This window comes from Chanodichthys erythropterus, chromosome 16 (genome assembly GCF_024489055.1).
Source record: "Chanodichthys erythropterus isolate Z2021 chromosome 16, ASM2448905v1, whole genome shotgun sequence".
Taxonomy (NCBI): domain Eukaryota; kingdom Metazoa; phylum Chordata; class Actinopteri; order Cypriniformes; family Xenocyprididae; genus Chanodichthys; species Chanodichthys erythropterus.
The window spans coordinates 14365407-14379669 of record NC_090236.1 but is presented as its reverse complement, the minus strand read 5'-3'; the positions used below and the strand labels follow the sequence as shown (position 1 = coordinate 14379669).

Here is a 14263-nt window from a genome sequence, read left to right as displayed (position 1 = left end):
CAGTAGAAGTCGTTCTTTATCCAGATTGTGAGATGAACTCTGTCCTAATGGAGTATTGGCGTGTTGTTTGGACTCATAATCTCGTATGGTGGTGTAACCCGTGTGTTTTGCTCATCAATCATGTCTTCTGTGGATTTTCATGATCTCAGTTTGGCTTTAATGGAGTTTGTAGTTTGTAGAAACTTTGTGCTTCTCCTTACTTTGTGGTTTGGCTCGGTTTCTGAGATCTCATTTGAAATTACCTCCAGATCCGCTTTGGGAAACTCGAGGCCTCAGGCGTGGAGCCCCTCCTCCACATGCTAATTTCTCTCCCACAGATTGGCTGGCTAATTTGGCCTCATTTGCATTTCCTCGTGCAGCGGGCCAAGTGAATTAGCATGTTTGAGGTATAGATCAGCTGAAGCAGAACTCAATTCCAACTCTTTATTCTCGTGACATCTGCTTTGGCATCGGGAGTCGTTTGGTGTGTGGATCTGTGTTCGTTCGTTCGGTCTGTATGTCGGAGAACAGACGTGTGCGGCTGTAATCACGGAGAGCCGGCGCTCCTCAAGGGTCTTGGTAGGGCACTGATTAAAATTAAATTGGGGTTTAATTGGGAGGGTAACACTGCTGTATTAATCAGGTCCTGGTTATTAAAATTAGCCTCTTTTGATTACTTTAATGGCAAACCACCTTGAGTGCTTTCTTCAGAATGGCTCTTTGGTAACGTGTGCACACTGAAATACATGTTCAACTCTTCCTCATTTACTGTTAAAACCAGAGAGTACAGCTGGACTGTAGAAAACGGTTAATAAAGCTCACTGCAGTACGGTTGACTAGAAAATACCATTTCAGATTTGTATGCTTCATTCACTGTGTTCCATGACATTTCTTTGTAATTATTTGTAAAATTTACAAGTAATTTCTGAGTGAAAATTGGCTGAAAGTAAATCCTGCAGCAGTTTTCTTTCAGTGTGTTTAGAATAAAATACTTGCACAATTTTAATTAGTGTGTGAAACAGAATTTAGTACGAAACAATGAATACTATATGTTACATTATTGTCAAATGACCGTTAACGCAGTGAGTTGCTTGTAGAAATTCTTAATTTTAATCCAGTTTTGTTAAAAATGCACTTTTGTGACTAAATGAAAGCTGTTTTAACATCAAACATTATAAAACCAAACTAACTGAAACTAAAACCATGAAAATCATTACTTAAGATAACAAAAAAAATTATAAAAAATAAAAATAGATTATTTTTATTTAAATTATTTTTCATATATATTATAAATAATTCATATATTTTTCATATATGTTTGAGAAAAAAATATATATATATTTCAAATTTATTTAGATTATTTTCATAAACATTAAATGAAATTATAAAAATAACAAAAATGCCAAACTAGAGTTAACAAGAACTCAAACTAAAACCATTAAAATTTTAATTACTTGAAATAAAATAAAATAAATGTTAAGATTTAAAAAAAAAAATTGAAATAATAAAAAATTAAAATAAAATATAAAAAATTTAAACACAAAATAAAAACATAATTTTAATGAAAAATCAAAATAGACATTATTAAATAAAATGACAAAAATATTAAAATAATTAAAAATGCCAAACCAGAGTTTTTAATTAACTAGAGCTAAAACTAAAACCATTAAATATTTCAAATCCTTTAAATAAAATAAAATACATTTTAGCTGAAATAAGATATTTAAAAAACTAAACTGAAATAATAATAAAATATTTAAAAACTTACAACAAAAAAATAAAAAAATATTTTAATCAAAATAAAGCAAAATTAATAAGACATTAATAATTAATTTTGAATAATTATTAAATAAAATGATAAAAATCAAATAAAAATGGCAAACCAGTCATTAGAGTTAACTAGACCTAAAACTAAAACCATAAAAAATTATTACTTGAAATAAAATAAATGTTAACTGAAATCAAATATTTAAAAAAAAAAAACTTAAAATAATAAAAAAGAAAATAAAAAGAAAAAATAATTTAATTTAACTTGATGTACTAAAATAACTAAAACTAAACCAAAATCAAGAACAGAAATAGACATCAAAACAAAAACTAATAAAAATGACAAACAGTTATTAGTTAATTAGAACTAAAACTAAAACCATAAAAATATACATTTAAAACAATTAAACAAAAATTGATAAACAAAATAATTTAACTTGATGTACTGAAATATCCAAGACTAAAAATGAGTAAAAATCAACATAAAAAAAAGACAAACATGCACAAAAAAATAAAAAATAAAATAAATAAAAAATACTACATCATTAACAGTTAAAATGAAAGAAGAAATAAAGTTGTGGGAAACAGTATCTGACGTGTGCTCAGATGTTCTCACACACACTCTGCATACAGTAACCGTGTGTGTTTCCTCTCACATGACTAATTCTGTTATTTTCATCCTTGATTCTGTGATTTGCAGAAAACTGGCGAAGAAGCGTAAGGAAACTCTGAACAGCACGCGGCAGGAGATGACGGTGATGGTGAACTCCATGGACAAGAGCTACACCGAACAGGGAACCAACTGTGACGAGGCTCTTTCCTTCATGGACACACACAACCTCAACGGACGCTGTGAGTGAACACACACACACACACACACACACACACTCTGCATGTAATCCCTCCTGTGGCTGGTAAGTGATTGTTGTGGTGCTGAAGCAGCTGTCTCAGACACTCGTCCCGCACAGACGCTCCTGACGGCTCTGGATTCTGCATGCGTGTCCTCAGGTCGCCGTCTCCGGAGCAGCTTTACAGCCGACACACGTGCTCCGGACAGCTGCGTGACCTCATCGATCCGGATTATCTGAGCAGCTGATCTCGTTCGCCTTTAATCAGCGCTGATTAAAACAATTAACTTTATATCTCTGTTAGTCCACAACACAGAGGAGGCAGACGCGTGTTTATACTGTAATGAGACGCCAGGCCACACCGTTCACTGCTTATTCAGTCTTCAGAACAAATATCTGCCAATAGAGTCAGAAAATCATCTTGTTAAAAGTCTATTTTTCTGACTCCATTGGCAGATATTTGTTCTTGTTTTAAACATAAACTCAAAAAAACTATTTAGTCTTAATATCTTCAGTCATTTTGTTTCTCCAGTAAGTGTATCTTTATTTAAGAATGTTTAGATATTTGTGCTGGAAAACAAACACCTGGTGGCTTTAGGAAAACATGCTAAATATAGCAGCACTTCGTCAAAGTCATTTATATGTGCCACACTTCCTGCTGCCAGCTGGTGGCGCTATAACTATAACTGAATGCTGGCATGTAGATGTTTTCAGGACAGGACTCTTATCAAACGTGAAGTTTGGGGCAGATTGGATATTGTTGTAACAACAACTTCCTGTTTCACGGCGAATCATCGAAAATTTGTCAGGCCGCCAAGGTTCAACGAAAACTCAAAAACTTCGTAATTTAACATTGCAAATGTGTTTATATGAGACTGACCAAATATGACGCTGAACATGACAACAATGCACTAAACGCGTTTCTTTGCGACAACGTTGTGGAAAAATCCCTGTTCACACGGATCCACGAAAATGTCTAAAACGCTGTATTCTGCTGTCAGACCAGTAGATGGCGATGTAAAGAAACTCTACGTGCCTATAGACTGAACACATAATACACGTGCATGGCGTCTCCGTTTTCACAAACTTTAATTTTTGTTGTTTGCACAGAGATGTTTCAAATGTTCGCATTTTCAGGTTGTCGTGTAAATGAACGGCCAAAATGCATAAATAGTTAAAATATAACAAAAAATGAAACAATCATTTTAATCAAAAATCAAAATAGACATTATTAAATAAAATGATAAAAAATAAATTAAAAATGCCAAACCAGAGTTTTTAGTTAACTAGAACTAAAACTAAAACCATTAAAAATTCAATTACTTTAAATAAATAAAATAAAATAAATGTTAGCTGAAATAAGATATTTAAAAAAACTAAACTGAAATAATAAAAATAAATAAATAAAATATTTAAAAACTAGCAACAAAAAAATTTAAAAATCATTTGAATCAAAATAAAGAGAAATTAATAAGACATTAATAATTAATTTTGAATAATTATTACATAAAATTATAAAAATAAAAATGACGAACCAGTCATTAGAGCTAAAGCTAGACCTAAAACTAAAACCATAAAAAAATTGTTACTTGAAATAAAAATAAATAAGTGTTAACTGAAATAAAATATAAAAATTTAATTTGATAAATAATTTATAATAATATAATATAAATATAATAATATAATATAAATAATTTAATTTGACTTGATCTACTAAAATAACTAAAACTAAACTGAAATCAAGAATAGAAATAGACATCAAAACAAAAACTAATAAAAATGACAAACTACAGTTATTAGTTAATTAGAACTAAAACTACAACCATAAAAATATATATTTTAAACAATTAAACAAAAAATCAAAAACAAAATCATTTAACTTGATGTACTAAAATATCAAACACCAACAACATTGTCAAAACGAACGCCGTTCACACGGATCCACGAAAACGACTAAAACGCTGTATTCTGCTGTCAGACCAGTAGATGGCGATGTAAAGAAACTCTACGCGCCTATAGACTGAACACATAATACACGTGCATGGCGTCTCCGTTTTCACAAACTTTAATTTTTGTTGTTGCACAGAGATGATGACAGTATTTGCATGTTGTCGTGTAAATGAACGGCCAAAATTCATAAATAGTTTTCTGTTTTTAGTTAAAAATGGTATCGAAATGACCCCTGAAACTCCAGGAGGAGTTTGTCCGATGCGTAGAACTGGCAAAACATTGCAGAGGAAATTCAAAAATGGGGTCACGTGTGTCTAATGATTTTGTAGATGTATGTGAAACTGCGTTGAAAATTTGTAGGTGGCGCTATTGAGCCATTTTTCAGCACTTAATTCAGAAACCCGTATCAGATGTAAATTTTTGTCAGTTTTTATGATGCATGTGCAAAGTTTCATGAGCATGTTTTGGCATGTTTGTTCTTCATGATTCAAAGCTGTGCACATGCATGCGTCGGCAGACTCCTCCATCAGGTGATTCTGGTGCTGATCTGCTGCTGGAGCTCCAGGCAGTGAACGTGTTTAATGGTGTTTTCCTCTGTTGTTTGTCTCCCGTGAAGCGGGTTCTTCTCCATGTTCTCTCACGGTGAAGACCAACACGCTGAGCACCAGCATCCCAAACACGTATTACCCAGGTAACCTCACACAGCACACACCGAACTCTCTGTTCTCCTTCATTTACAGACTTCAAACCCTGAACCAGACCGATCGACTGCAAACTGATGTTCTTTTCTGTCAGTGTCTTGATTTCCAGCACAAATATCTAAACATCAAGATTCATTCACTGGAGAAGCAAAATCACTGAAGATTAGAATTTGGTTTTTCTGATGAACTTGTTTTCGCTTTGAATTAAATTGGATTTTCTGACTCCATTGCTTCTCCAGTATCTCGATGAAAGAATGTTTAGATATCTGTGCTGGAAAACAAGACAATTTTTTTGCTTTTAATCCATTTAGGAAAAAAAGTACTATATATATATATATATATATAAATTTGTCTTGTTTTCCAGCACAAAAAATGTAAAAAAAATAAAATAATAATAATAATGATGTATTTTAGGTGTGTGTTCTTATTCTTATGCTTATTCATAATAATAAATTAAAATAAAATAAATGTAACTTGTATAAATGTATAATAAATGTAAATTAAAATGCTAAAAAGAAATTGCCCTTGAACAACTATTGTTTCTATTATTATTTTTTTTAAATTAACAATAAGAATAATAATTAAAATGCTAAAATATTTTAAAATATTTAAAATATTATTTCTGCTATAATTATGATAATAATAAATATAATGATATGTTTTTAATCTTTTTTTGTAGAAACAAACTGAGAAACAAGTGGAAACAATTTGTTGAGAAACAAAAAAGAAATATGATTTAATTTTATTAGCATTTTAACTTTAATTTATTTTTATTATTATTATTATTATTATTATTATTATTAATTGTATTGATGATCATAATAATAATTATTAGTATTAGTATTATTATTACAGCAAAAAAAATGAGATATCATTTTATTGTAATTAAAATAAATTAGTTAATTAAAATGCCAAAGATAATAATCATGTTTATTTTTTGCCCCTCAATGACTATTGTTATTATTATTATTATTATTATTATTATTATTTATATAAAGAAAATAAATTCAACTTAATTGAAATTCTAAAAAAAAAAATTATAAATCATACTTCTGTTTTTGTTTTTTTTTTGCTGTTTCCATAATGTTTTATTATTATTATTATTATTATTATTATTTATTTTTTATTGTATTTTTTAATAAAAGTATTTTTAATAATAAAATAATAAAAATAAAATAAATAAAAAATTTAAATCTTTTTTTTTTTTTTTTTTTGCTCCTCAACAGCTCTTGTTTCCATTTGTTCCCCAGTTTGTTTCTTAAAAAAAAAGGAAAACAAGCAAATTTATCATAATTATAGCAGAAACACTGCAGGAAATATCTGGCCTCAAACGGCTTTGAAAACTGTGCTGGACAGCAGAGGGCCTTCGGGTTATTAAGCAGGGAGAAGCTTCATGGAGCCGGACTGATGTCTGACGTGTTGATGGAGGTGAATCATCTCTGAGTTCTGACCTTCTCTCTGTTTCTCCTCTTCTGCTCGTCACTCTCTCCCTCAGACCCGTTTGTGCCGACCGCCATCTTAGGTGAGATCCTCTTCTTCTTGTGTTAGTCTGATTCAGAGGGAAGCGGTTTGTCATCATGTTTGCTTTATTTCGGTTGTTTTGGCTCCTCATCTCCACACCCGTCTGTCGCTTCTCTTCCTTTGGGTTCCTCTCGCCTTCACTCCATCCCATGCGCATCACGTGTCGTGCGTGCTGTGATGTCACATCCTGTCTGACATCTCATGTGCATGGACAGACGTGTGGACTGGATGTGGGGGAGTGGATGATGCTGTCGCTGTCCACACACACACACACACACACACACACACACGAGCGATGAGAAACGCTGGATTAATCCCCTCAATTCAATCTAATTAGATGATTGAAAGTCAGAAAAACTCCAAAGATGGATTAAACAAACGCTTCTGATGAAAACACACTGTTCTTCCTCAGTAACATCCTCATTTCAAGATATACTTACTTGAGATGCAAAATTACTGAATTACTGATATTATGACAAATCTATCGAAATTAACCCTAAAAGGTCAAATGGTCCTGAATAACGGTCACAGTGGAGATGAATCTCATCTAGTGGAAGCGTTCAGTACTGCGCCCAAACTAAATCTTACTGAAAGCTCATTTCTTGAGATATCAAGCTCACATTTAGAACACAACTTGTTTAGATTTATGGCTTTCATGTTCTCACAAGTTTAGAGTAAAGCATGTTTTGGAAAATATATAATTTCTCGCCATGCGAGCACCAGAGTGAGTTTTTGCTGAAAACAGTTGAGTCAGAAAAGTAATCTTGTTTTCCTGTTGAAGTTTATTTGTTCATCTTAACTGAGTATACAAAGTGCAACTGTATTTATTGTGCAATATTTATTTATATTTTTATTTTTTGATGTTTGTATAGCTTTTATTTCATTACATTTTTATTGATATTTTAGTACATTTATTATATATTTTTTATATTTTTATAATATTAATAAATAAATAATAATATTAATGATAAATTAATAAATAAAAAATAATATTGATAATAAATGTTATTTATTATTGTGTGATATTATCCATGGATATATTGTTATATTTTTTTATTTGTTATAATTAAAAAATAATAATTTTAATTTTCTGTTTTTTATTTTTTTTTCATTTAATAATATTTATCTATTTATTTTATTATTTTATTAGTTATATTTTTAATTATACTTTCAATTTAGAATTTAATGCCTTTATTACTTGTCTGTTTTCTATTTTTCTTTAAATTTTTCTTTATTTAATAAATAATAAATTAATATTTTATTTTATCATATTTTTAATGTGTATATATATATATATATATATATATATATATATATATATATATATATATATATATATATATATAATATATATTATTATTATTATTATTATTATTATTATTATTATTATTATTATTATTATTATTATTATTATTGCATTCATTGCATTTCTATTTTTCTATTTACATAATGATTTATTTTTATTATTGATTTATAATTTTATAATTTTATTATTAATTATATATATTTTGATTTATAATTGAGTGCATTTATTAAACTATATATATATATATAATAAACATTACATATAACATTATATATAAAAACATTACAAAATACACAAAATATTAAATGAAAATCATAATTGAGCTAAAACTGGCCCATTGGACAATATTTGTTTGTTTTTTTTTAAGCACAAACTCATTTTTCATTAAACTTTTTTAAGAATGTTTAGATGGAAAACAAGACAGAAACACCGAGGAAGAACAGAGTTTTTGCAGGGTTTAATATAGGCCTGATGATGAAGATGAAGATGATGTAAGTGTCTCTGGATAAAGCGTTGGTCAGTGTTTAACCGTGAGAGTTTGAGGTCAGTGAGGTTCAGCTGATTCTTCATGCTTTACAGTGTAAATGTGCAGAAGAAGGTTTTGTTTTTTGTCGTTTTTGCTCCAGCGTCTCGTTCATCCACTCCAGCGTTTCTTTGCTAAAGCGTCTCTTCTGCTATTCTCTCTAATGTTTCTTCTGCCTTTAGCGGCTCCCTCTGACCCACTTGTTTTTCTTTTCTTTATTCCGCGGATGTTTATTGGTTTACTCTATGATAAAATGGAATAATAAAGCAGGTTTTGTCTCATTTCCGTGGCACCTCTACTCTCTGTTTCTCTGAAGCGCTCGTGCCCCAGAGTCGCCCTCGCACGGCCTGAGAACTTAATTGAAGCGTAATGCGATGAAAAACAGCAGCTCAGAGCGCGTATTAAATATGAATGACTCTCGGCTAACGGCACGTGTAAACGATCGCTCGAGCGGGAACAGGTTTACGTTACACAATAAAACAAGGGAAAAGGAAGGAAAGCTTCACCCGCGGCACAGAAGGGTTTATGGAGCAGCTGGGATGATGCTGATGTTCAGGATCAGAGTTTATGTTGGACATCAAGTGACTGTAAACAGAGCAGATCAAGCATTCACATTTATTTATTTATTTATTTATGGTTTCTATAACTTTTATTATTTATTTTTTTATCAGCAATTTAATACATTTATTATGTATATTTTTCTATTTTCTTTCTTTCTTTCTTTCTTTATTATATTTAGGTTTCTATAACTTTTATTATTTCTTTATTTTTATTACAATCATGATTAATAATTTTTTATATGTGTATATATATATATATGTAATATTTGTTATATATATATTTTAATTTGTATTTATTTATTATTTTTGTCTAACTTTTATTATAAATTTTTATGTACATTTAATTACAATACAATACAATACAAGTTTATTTATATAGCACATTTAACCAAAAGTGCTTTACAAGGCAAAAGAAGTCGACAATAACGACAAAATTTAAGCACTAGAGAAACAATAAAAGTAAAAAGAATAAAAATAAAGGAGAACAGCTAGTTACAAAAAAAAATTTAGGCCAATGAGTCACGGGATATTGAAAGCCATGGAAAAAAAATTATTTTTCAGGGCACATTTAAAAATTGACAAGGTTTGGGCAAATAAAACAAATAATATATATAACAAATAATAATATTGATAAATTATATTATTGATTTTTTTGTGATTTTCCTTCTTTCTTTTATTTATTTTATTTTATTATCATTTAAATTTTTTATTTAATTTTCTGTTTTCTATTTTTACATCTATTTTATAATTTTTATTCAATTTTATGTAACTTTTTTATTTTTAATTACACTTTTAATTCAGAATTTAATGCATTTATTTGTCTCTTTTTCTATTTTGTATATATTTTAAAGTTTTTGTATAAATTGTATATTTCTGTTTCTATAACTTTTATTATTTATTTTATTTTAATTTAAATTAAATTAATATTTTAATGCATATATTATAAATGTTTCCATTTTTATAACTTAATATTGATCAATAATACATTTTATTATTTATTCATTTTCATTTGTTAATTCATTTTCTTATAAAAATTTTTACTTTTTTTGGTTCATTTAATAAATAATAAATTTGTTTTATTTATTGTAATTGTAATTTATAGTTTAATGCATTTAATATATTTCTTTTTGCATTATTTATTTTATTCTTATTTAATTATTTTTTTAATTATTTATTATAATTTTAAATTATAAGTTTTCTATTTGTGTAATTGGGCGCACAAAACACACAGTTCAGCACAGATCATGTATTATTTTTGAGGATGAGGTTAATCAGACTGATCGCCGTGACCTTTGACCTTAGCATGTGAGGCACCAGTTGAGAGCTGCTGTTCCGCAGATCTCCATGAAGCGATTTTAATGTTCATCTTCCCAGTTTTATTTGCATTTCTCCTCTTTTTTTGGTTTCTTTGAAATTCATTTTTCTCCTTCATTGTGATTTGAGTCCCATAACACCCGAACCCCGAACGCCCTCGACTGAGCAGAGCTAGTTCTCTTTGGTGTATTGTTGCTTAAACCCTGTCTCCTCTCTCTCTCTCTCTCGCTCTCTCTGTCTCTCTCTCTTCTCGTTTAACCTCTAATGTATCTGCTTAAAAAGTCCCCATTAATGGTAAGTTGATGAGTGGCAGAGGTTGTGTGTTTCTCCTCTCCTCCCTCATGTGTCTTTGAGCTGCATGGACGTAGACACGCGTTACAGCATCACCCGTCCTCCTCATGTGTGTGTGTGTGTGTGTGTGTGTTTGCCATCGTGCTTTCTTTGCTTTGGGTTGTCGTGATTGGCCGCGTGGCTTCTGATCATCCGTCATCACGCGTCCGTCACTCATTCCACTCATGCTTTGCTGTTGATTGACAGCACCCACATTGAGCCTCAGCAGATCTCAGATCAGGGCAAACAGGGACACAGGCCGATTTTAGCCGTGTTTCACTCAAATTGTACAGGAGCGAGGAACGTGATATTTCACGAAGGAATGGACGAACGGGGCAGTCAATCGATCCCTCCCTCCACATCCACTCATCACCCCTTCCTGCAACGTCGTGTCATGATCCATCCATCGCCAGTGAATGAGAAACGATCACGCGCTTCTTTTACACTGATGGAGTGAATGGAGAAATACAGATGATTAAGGCGAGACGCTCCAGGCAGAAACACTGCGTATAATAGAGGGAGGAAAACATCCAAAATACATCCGTTTTATTGCACTCTTTGTGTTTGTAGATTTCAATCTCAGTCCAACTCTCCAAACACACCAAACTTTACAGTTTGATTCATACTCTAAAAGTAATAAATAAATAATATTCAAAATGAATAATATTGATTATTTTGTGATTTTTTTATTTATTTATTCATTTATTTTATTATAATTTTCATTTTTGATTAAATTTTCTGATTTCTTCATTTTGTATTTTAATATATATATATATATATATATATATATATATATATATATATATATATATATATATATATATATTCCTTTACATATATATATATGACTTAATATTAATAAATAATACATTTATGCATTAATTAATTTATTTTATTTAACTGAATTTTTTGTTTATTTAATATATAATTAATTTGGTTTATTTATTTCAATTTTAATGTATATTTTAATAATAATATTATATTTGTCCATTTTTATGACTTAATATTAATAAATAACATATTTATTATAATTTTAACTGAATTTTTTATTTATTTAATATTTTTTATTTATTTCAATTTTAATTTATATATATATTACATTTTATGACGTAATATTAATAAATAACATATTTATTAATTAATTTCTTTTTTATTTTATTATAATTTTAACTGAATTTAATTTCAATTTCTTTTAATTTCAATTTTAATTTATATATATATATATATATATATATATATATATATATATATATATATATATATATATATATATATAATTACATTTTATGACTTAATATTAATAAATAATACATTTATTCATTAATTTATTTATTTATTTTATCAACTTTATTTTTTATTAAATTAACTTTAACTGAATTTGTTTATTTAATAAATGATTATTTTTTATTTAAATAATTTATATATTATATATATTATAATTTTTCAATTTTATGACTTAATATTAATTAATAATATATGAATTAATTAATTAATTTTATTATAATTTTAACTGAATATTTTGTTTATTTAATAAATAATTAATTTGTTTTATTAACTATAATTTTATAATAATCTATATTTATATATCATTCAGCTGATTTATACATTTTATTCCTGAAAACATGATGAAAATGTGATATTTTCTGATTTATATCCAAAATCCCTTCTGGGGAAAAAAAAAAAAAACTGTCAACAAAAACAAATTAATAATCTATGTTCAGATTTCTGTCCAGAAAATATATGCAAGTAAGCACATATTTAATTGGATAATGTCTCATTTGCATATTCAAACATAACATTTCAGAAAACAAGTAATCTGTGATGTTGAATGTAATTAATCAGCTGAAGCAGTACGGTGATGTCTGGTAGTTAATATTTTAATTACTTATTCACCTGACGTCTTGCCTTAACCATTCAACAATTGTTTATTCGCTCTCATGTGATTCTAAACCTGTACACTGTTGTCTTTTTTTGTTACAGAAAAATATAAAAATAAAAAGAATTCAAAATATGAATAAAAACTATAATGAAACACTGGTGAAATGAACATTGACTCAGATTAATAAATGCTTTAGAGGTTTAATGTTACACAGTTGTGAAGTGTGCAGGTTTGGAATAAACTGAATTATTCCTTTAATTGACGTGTGTGTGTGTGTGTGTGTGTGTGTGTGTGTGTGTGTGTGTGTGTGTGTGTGTGTGTGTGTGTGTGTGTGTGTGTGTGTGTGTGTGTGTGTGTGTGTGTGTGTGTGTGTGTGTGTGTGTGTGTGTGTGTTTCCACGGACGAGTTCTTCAGCGTGTGTTTTCTGTCTTGTGTTGCAGACGAGACTCAAACCCTGACCAGCGACACCAGCAGCCTGGTGCAGTCGCACACACACACACACTCGTCGCACACACACTCGCTGCGCAAGCGCGAGGCCGTGGACGTGCCGTACCAGACGGCGCAGCTTCATCCCGCCATCCGCGTGGCCGACCTGCTGCAGCACATCACACAGATGAAGTGTGCCGAGGGCTACGGCTTCAAAGAGGAGTACGAGGTGAGAGCGCACACATCCCATCATGCTCTGCGGCACACGCGGGCCGTCGGTCCGGCGCGGTCTCGCACTGATCGATTCACTGGAGAACGAGACGGATGATTTTCATGCTCAAGATCAGTGTTTAAAATCACACCGTTCCTGTTTTTGCTCACGAATGTTCAGTTCTTCTTAATGAGGCAAAATCATTCAAAACGAGCAACTTTTTGTCTTTTCATTGAGTGAAAGATGTTGAACCCCTGATGTGGATCTGAATCAGAAATGAAGCGCTGATGTTGATCTGCACACACACACACACACTCACACTCACTCGCTCTATCACTCCGTCTCTTCTCCTCTCGTTCTCTCCATCCGTCTCGTGTTCTGATGAGCAGCAGAAGTTCAGTGACGGTCCTTCTGGGGTCTGGATGCCCTGCAGTCCTGCTGTATTATAGATGAACACACACTCTCTCACACACACACACACACACACACACACACACACACACTCAGTCACATGCGCGCACACACACACACACACACACACACACACACACACACACACACACACACACACACACACTCTTCATTATAAGGTCGTCTGAACCCTGGAGGGTTGAAGTGATTTCAGATTTCACCTTCATCTTGAGTGTTTTATTATTATTAATTTTTATTTATTTATTTAATTTTATCCATGACTTATTTTGTGCTTCCAGACTTTTCAACAACTGTACATTCTTGAAAAATATTATTTCAAATTTCACCTTGATCTTGTGTTTTATTTAGCATTTTAATAAAATTACTGTTAATTTAATTGAATTAAATTAACTGATTTGTGATTCCAGGTTGTGATTCCATTAAATCACTATTATTTTATTTTTATTTTATTTATTTTTATTTTTTTTTATTTATTTTTTTTTTTTTACCAAGATTCTTTTTTCTTTTTTTTTTCAG

General features: G+C 30.1%; 1 protein-coding gene across 8 annotated transcripts in view; it reads left to right on the top strand.

The window, feature by feature from the left end:
• Positions 1-14263, top strand: part of si:ch1073-391i24.1 (receptor-type tyrosine-protein phosphatase mu) — a 217712-nt gene that overhangs the window by 157107 nt on the left and 46342 nt on the right. For 4 of the 8 annotated variants that reach the window (XM_067361855.1, XM_067361852.1, XM_067361850.1 and 1 more), the window contains 4 exons: positions 2447-2598; positions 5161-5235; positions 6741-6767; positions 13119-13333. In XM_067361855.1, coding sequence (XP_067217956.1) covers positions 2447-2598; positions 5161-5235; positions 6741-6767; positions 13119-13333 — 469 coding nt within the window. The remainder of the gene's footprint in view (positions 1-2446; positions 2599-5160; positions 5236-6740; positions 6768-13118; positions 13334-14263) is intronic. The other 4 variants (XM_067361856.1, XM_067361854.1, XM_067361858.1 and 1 more) reach the window with 2 other exon arrangements.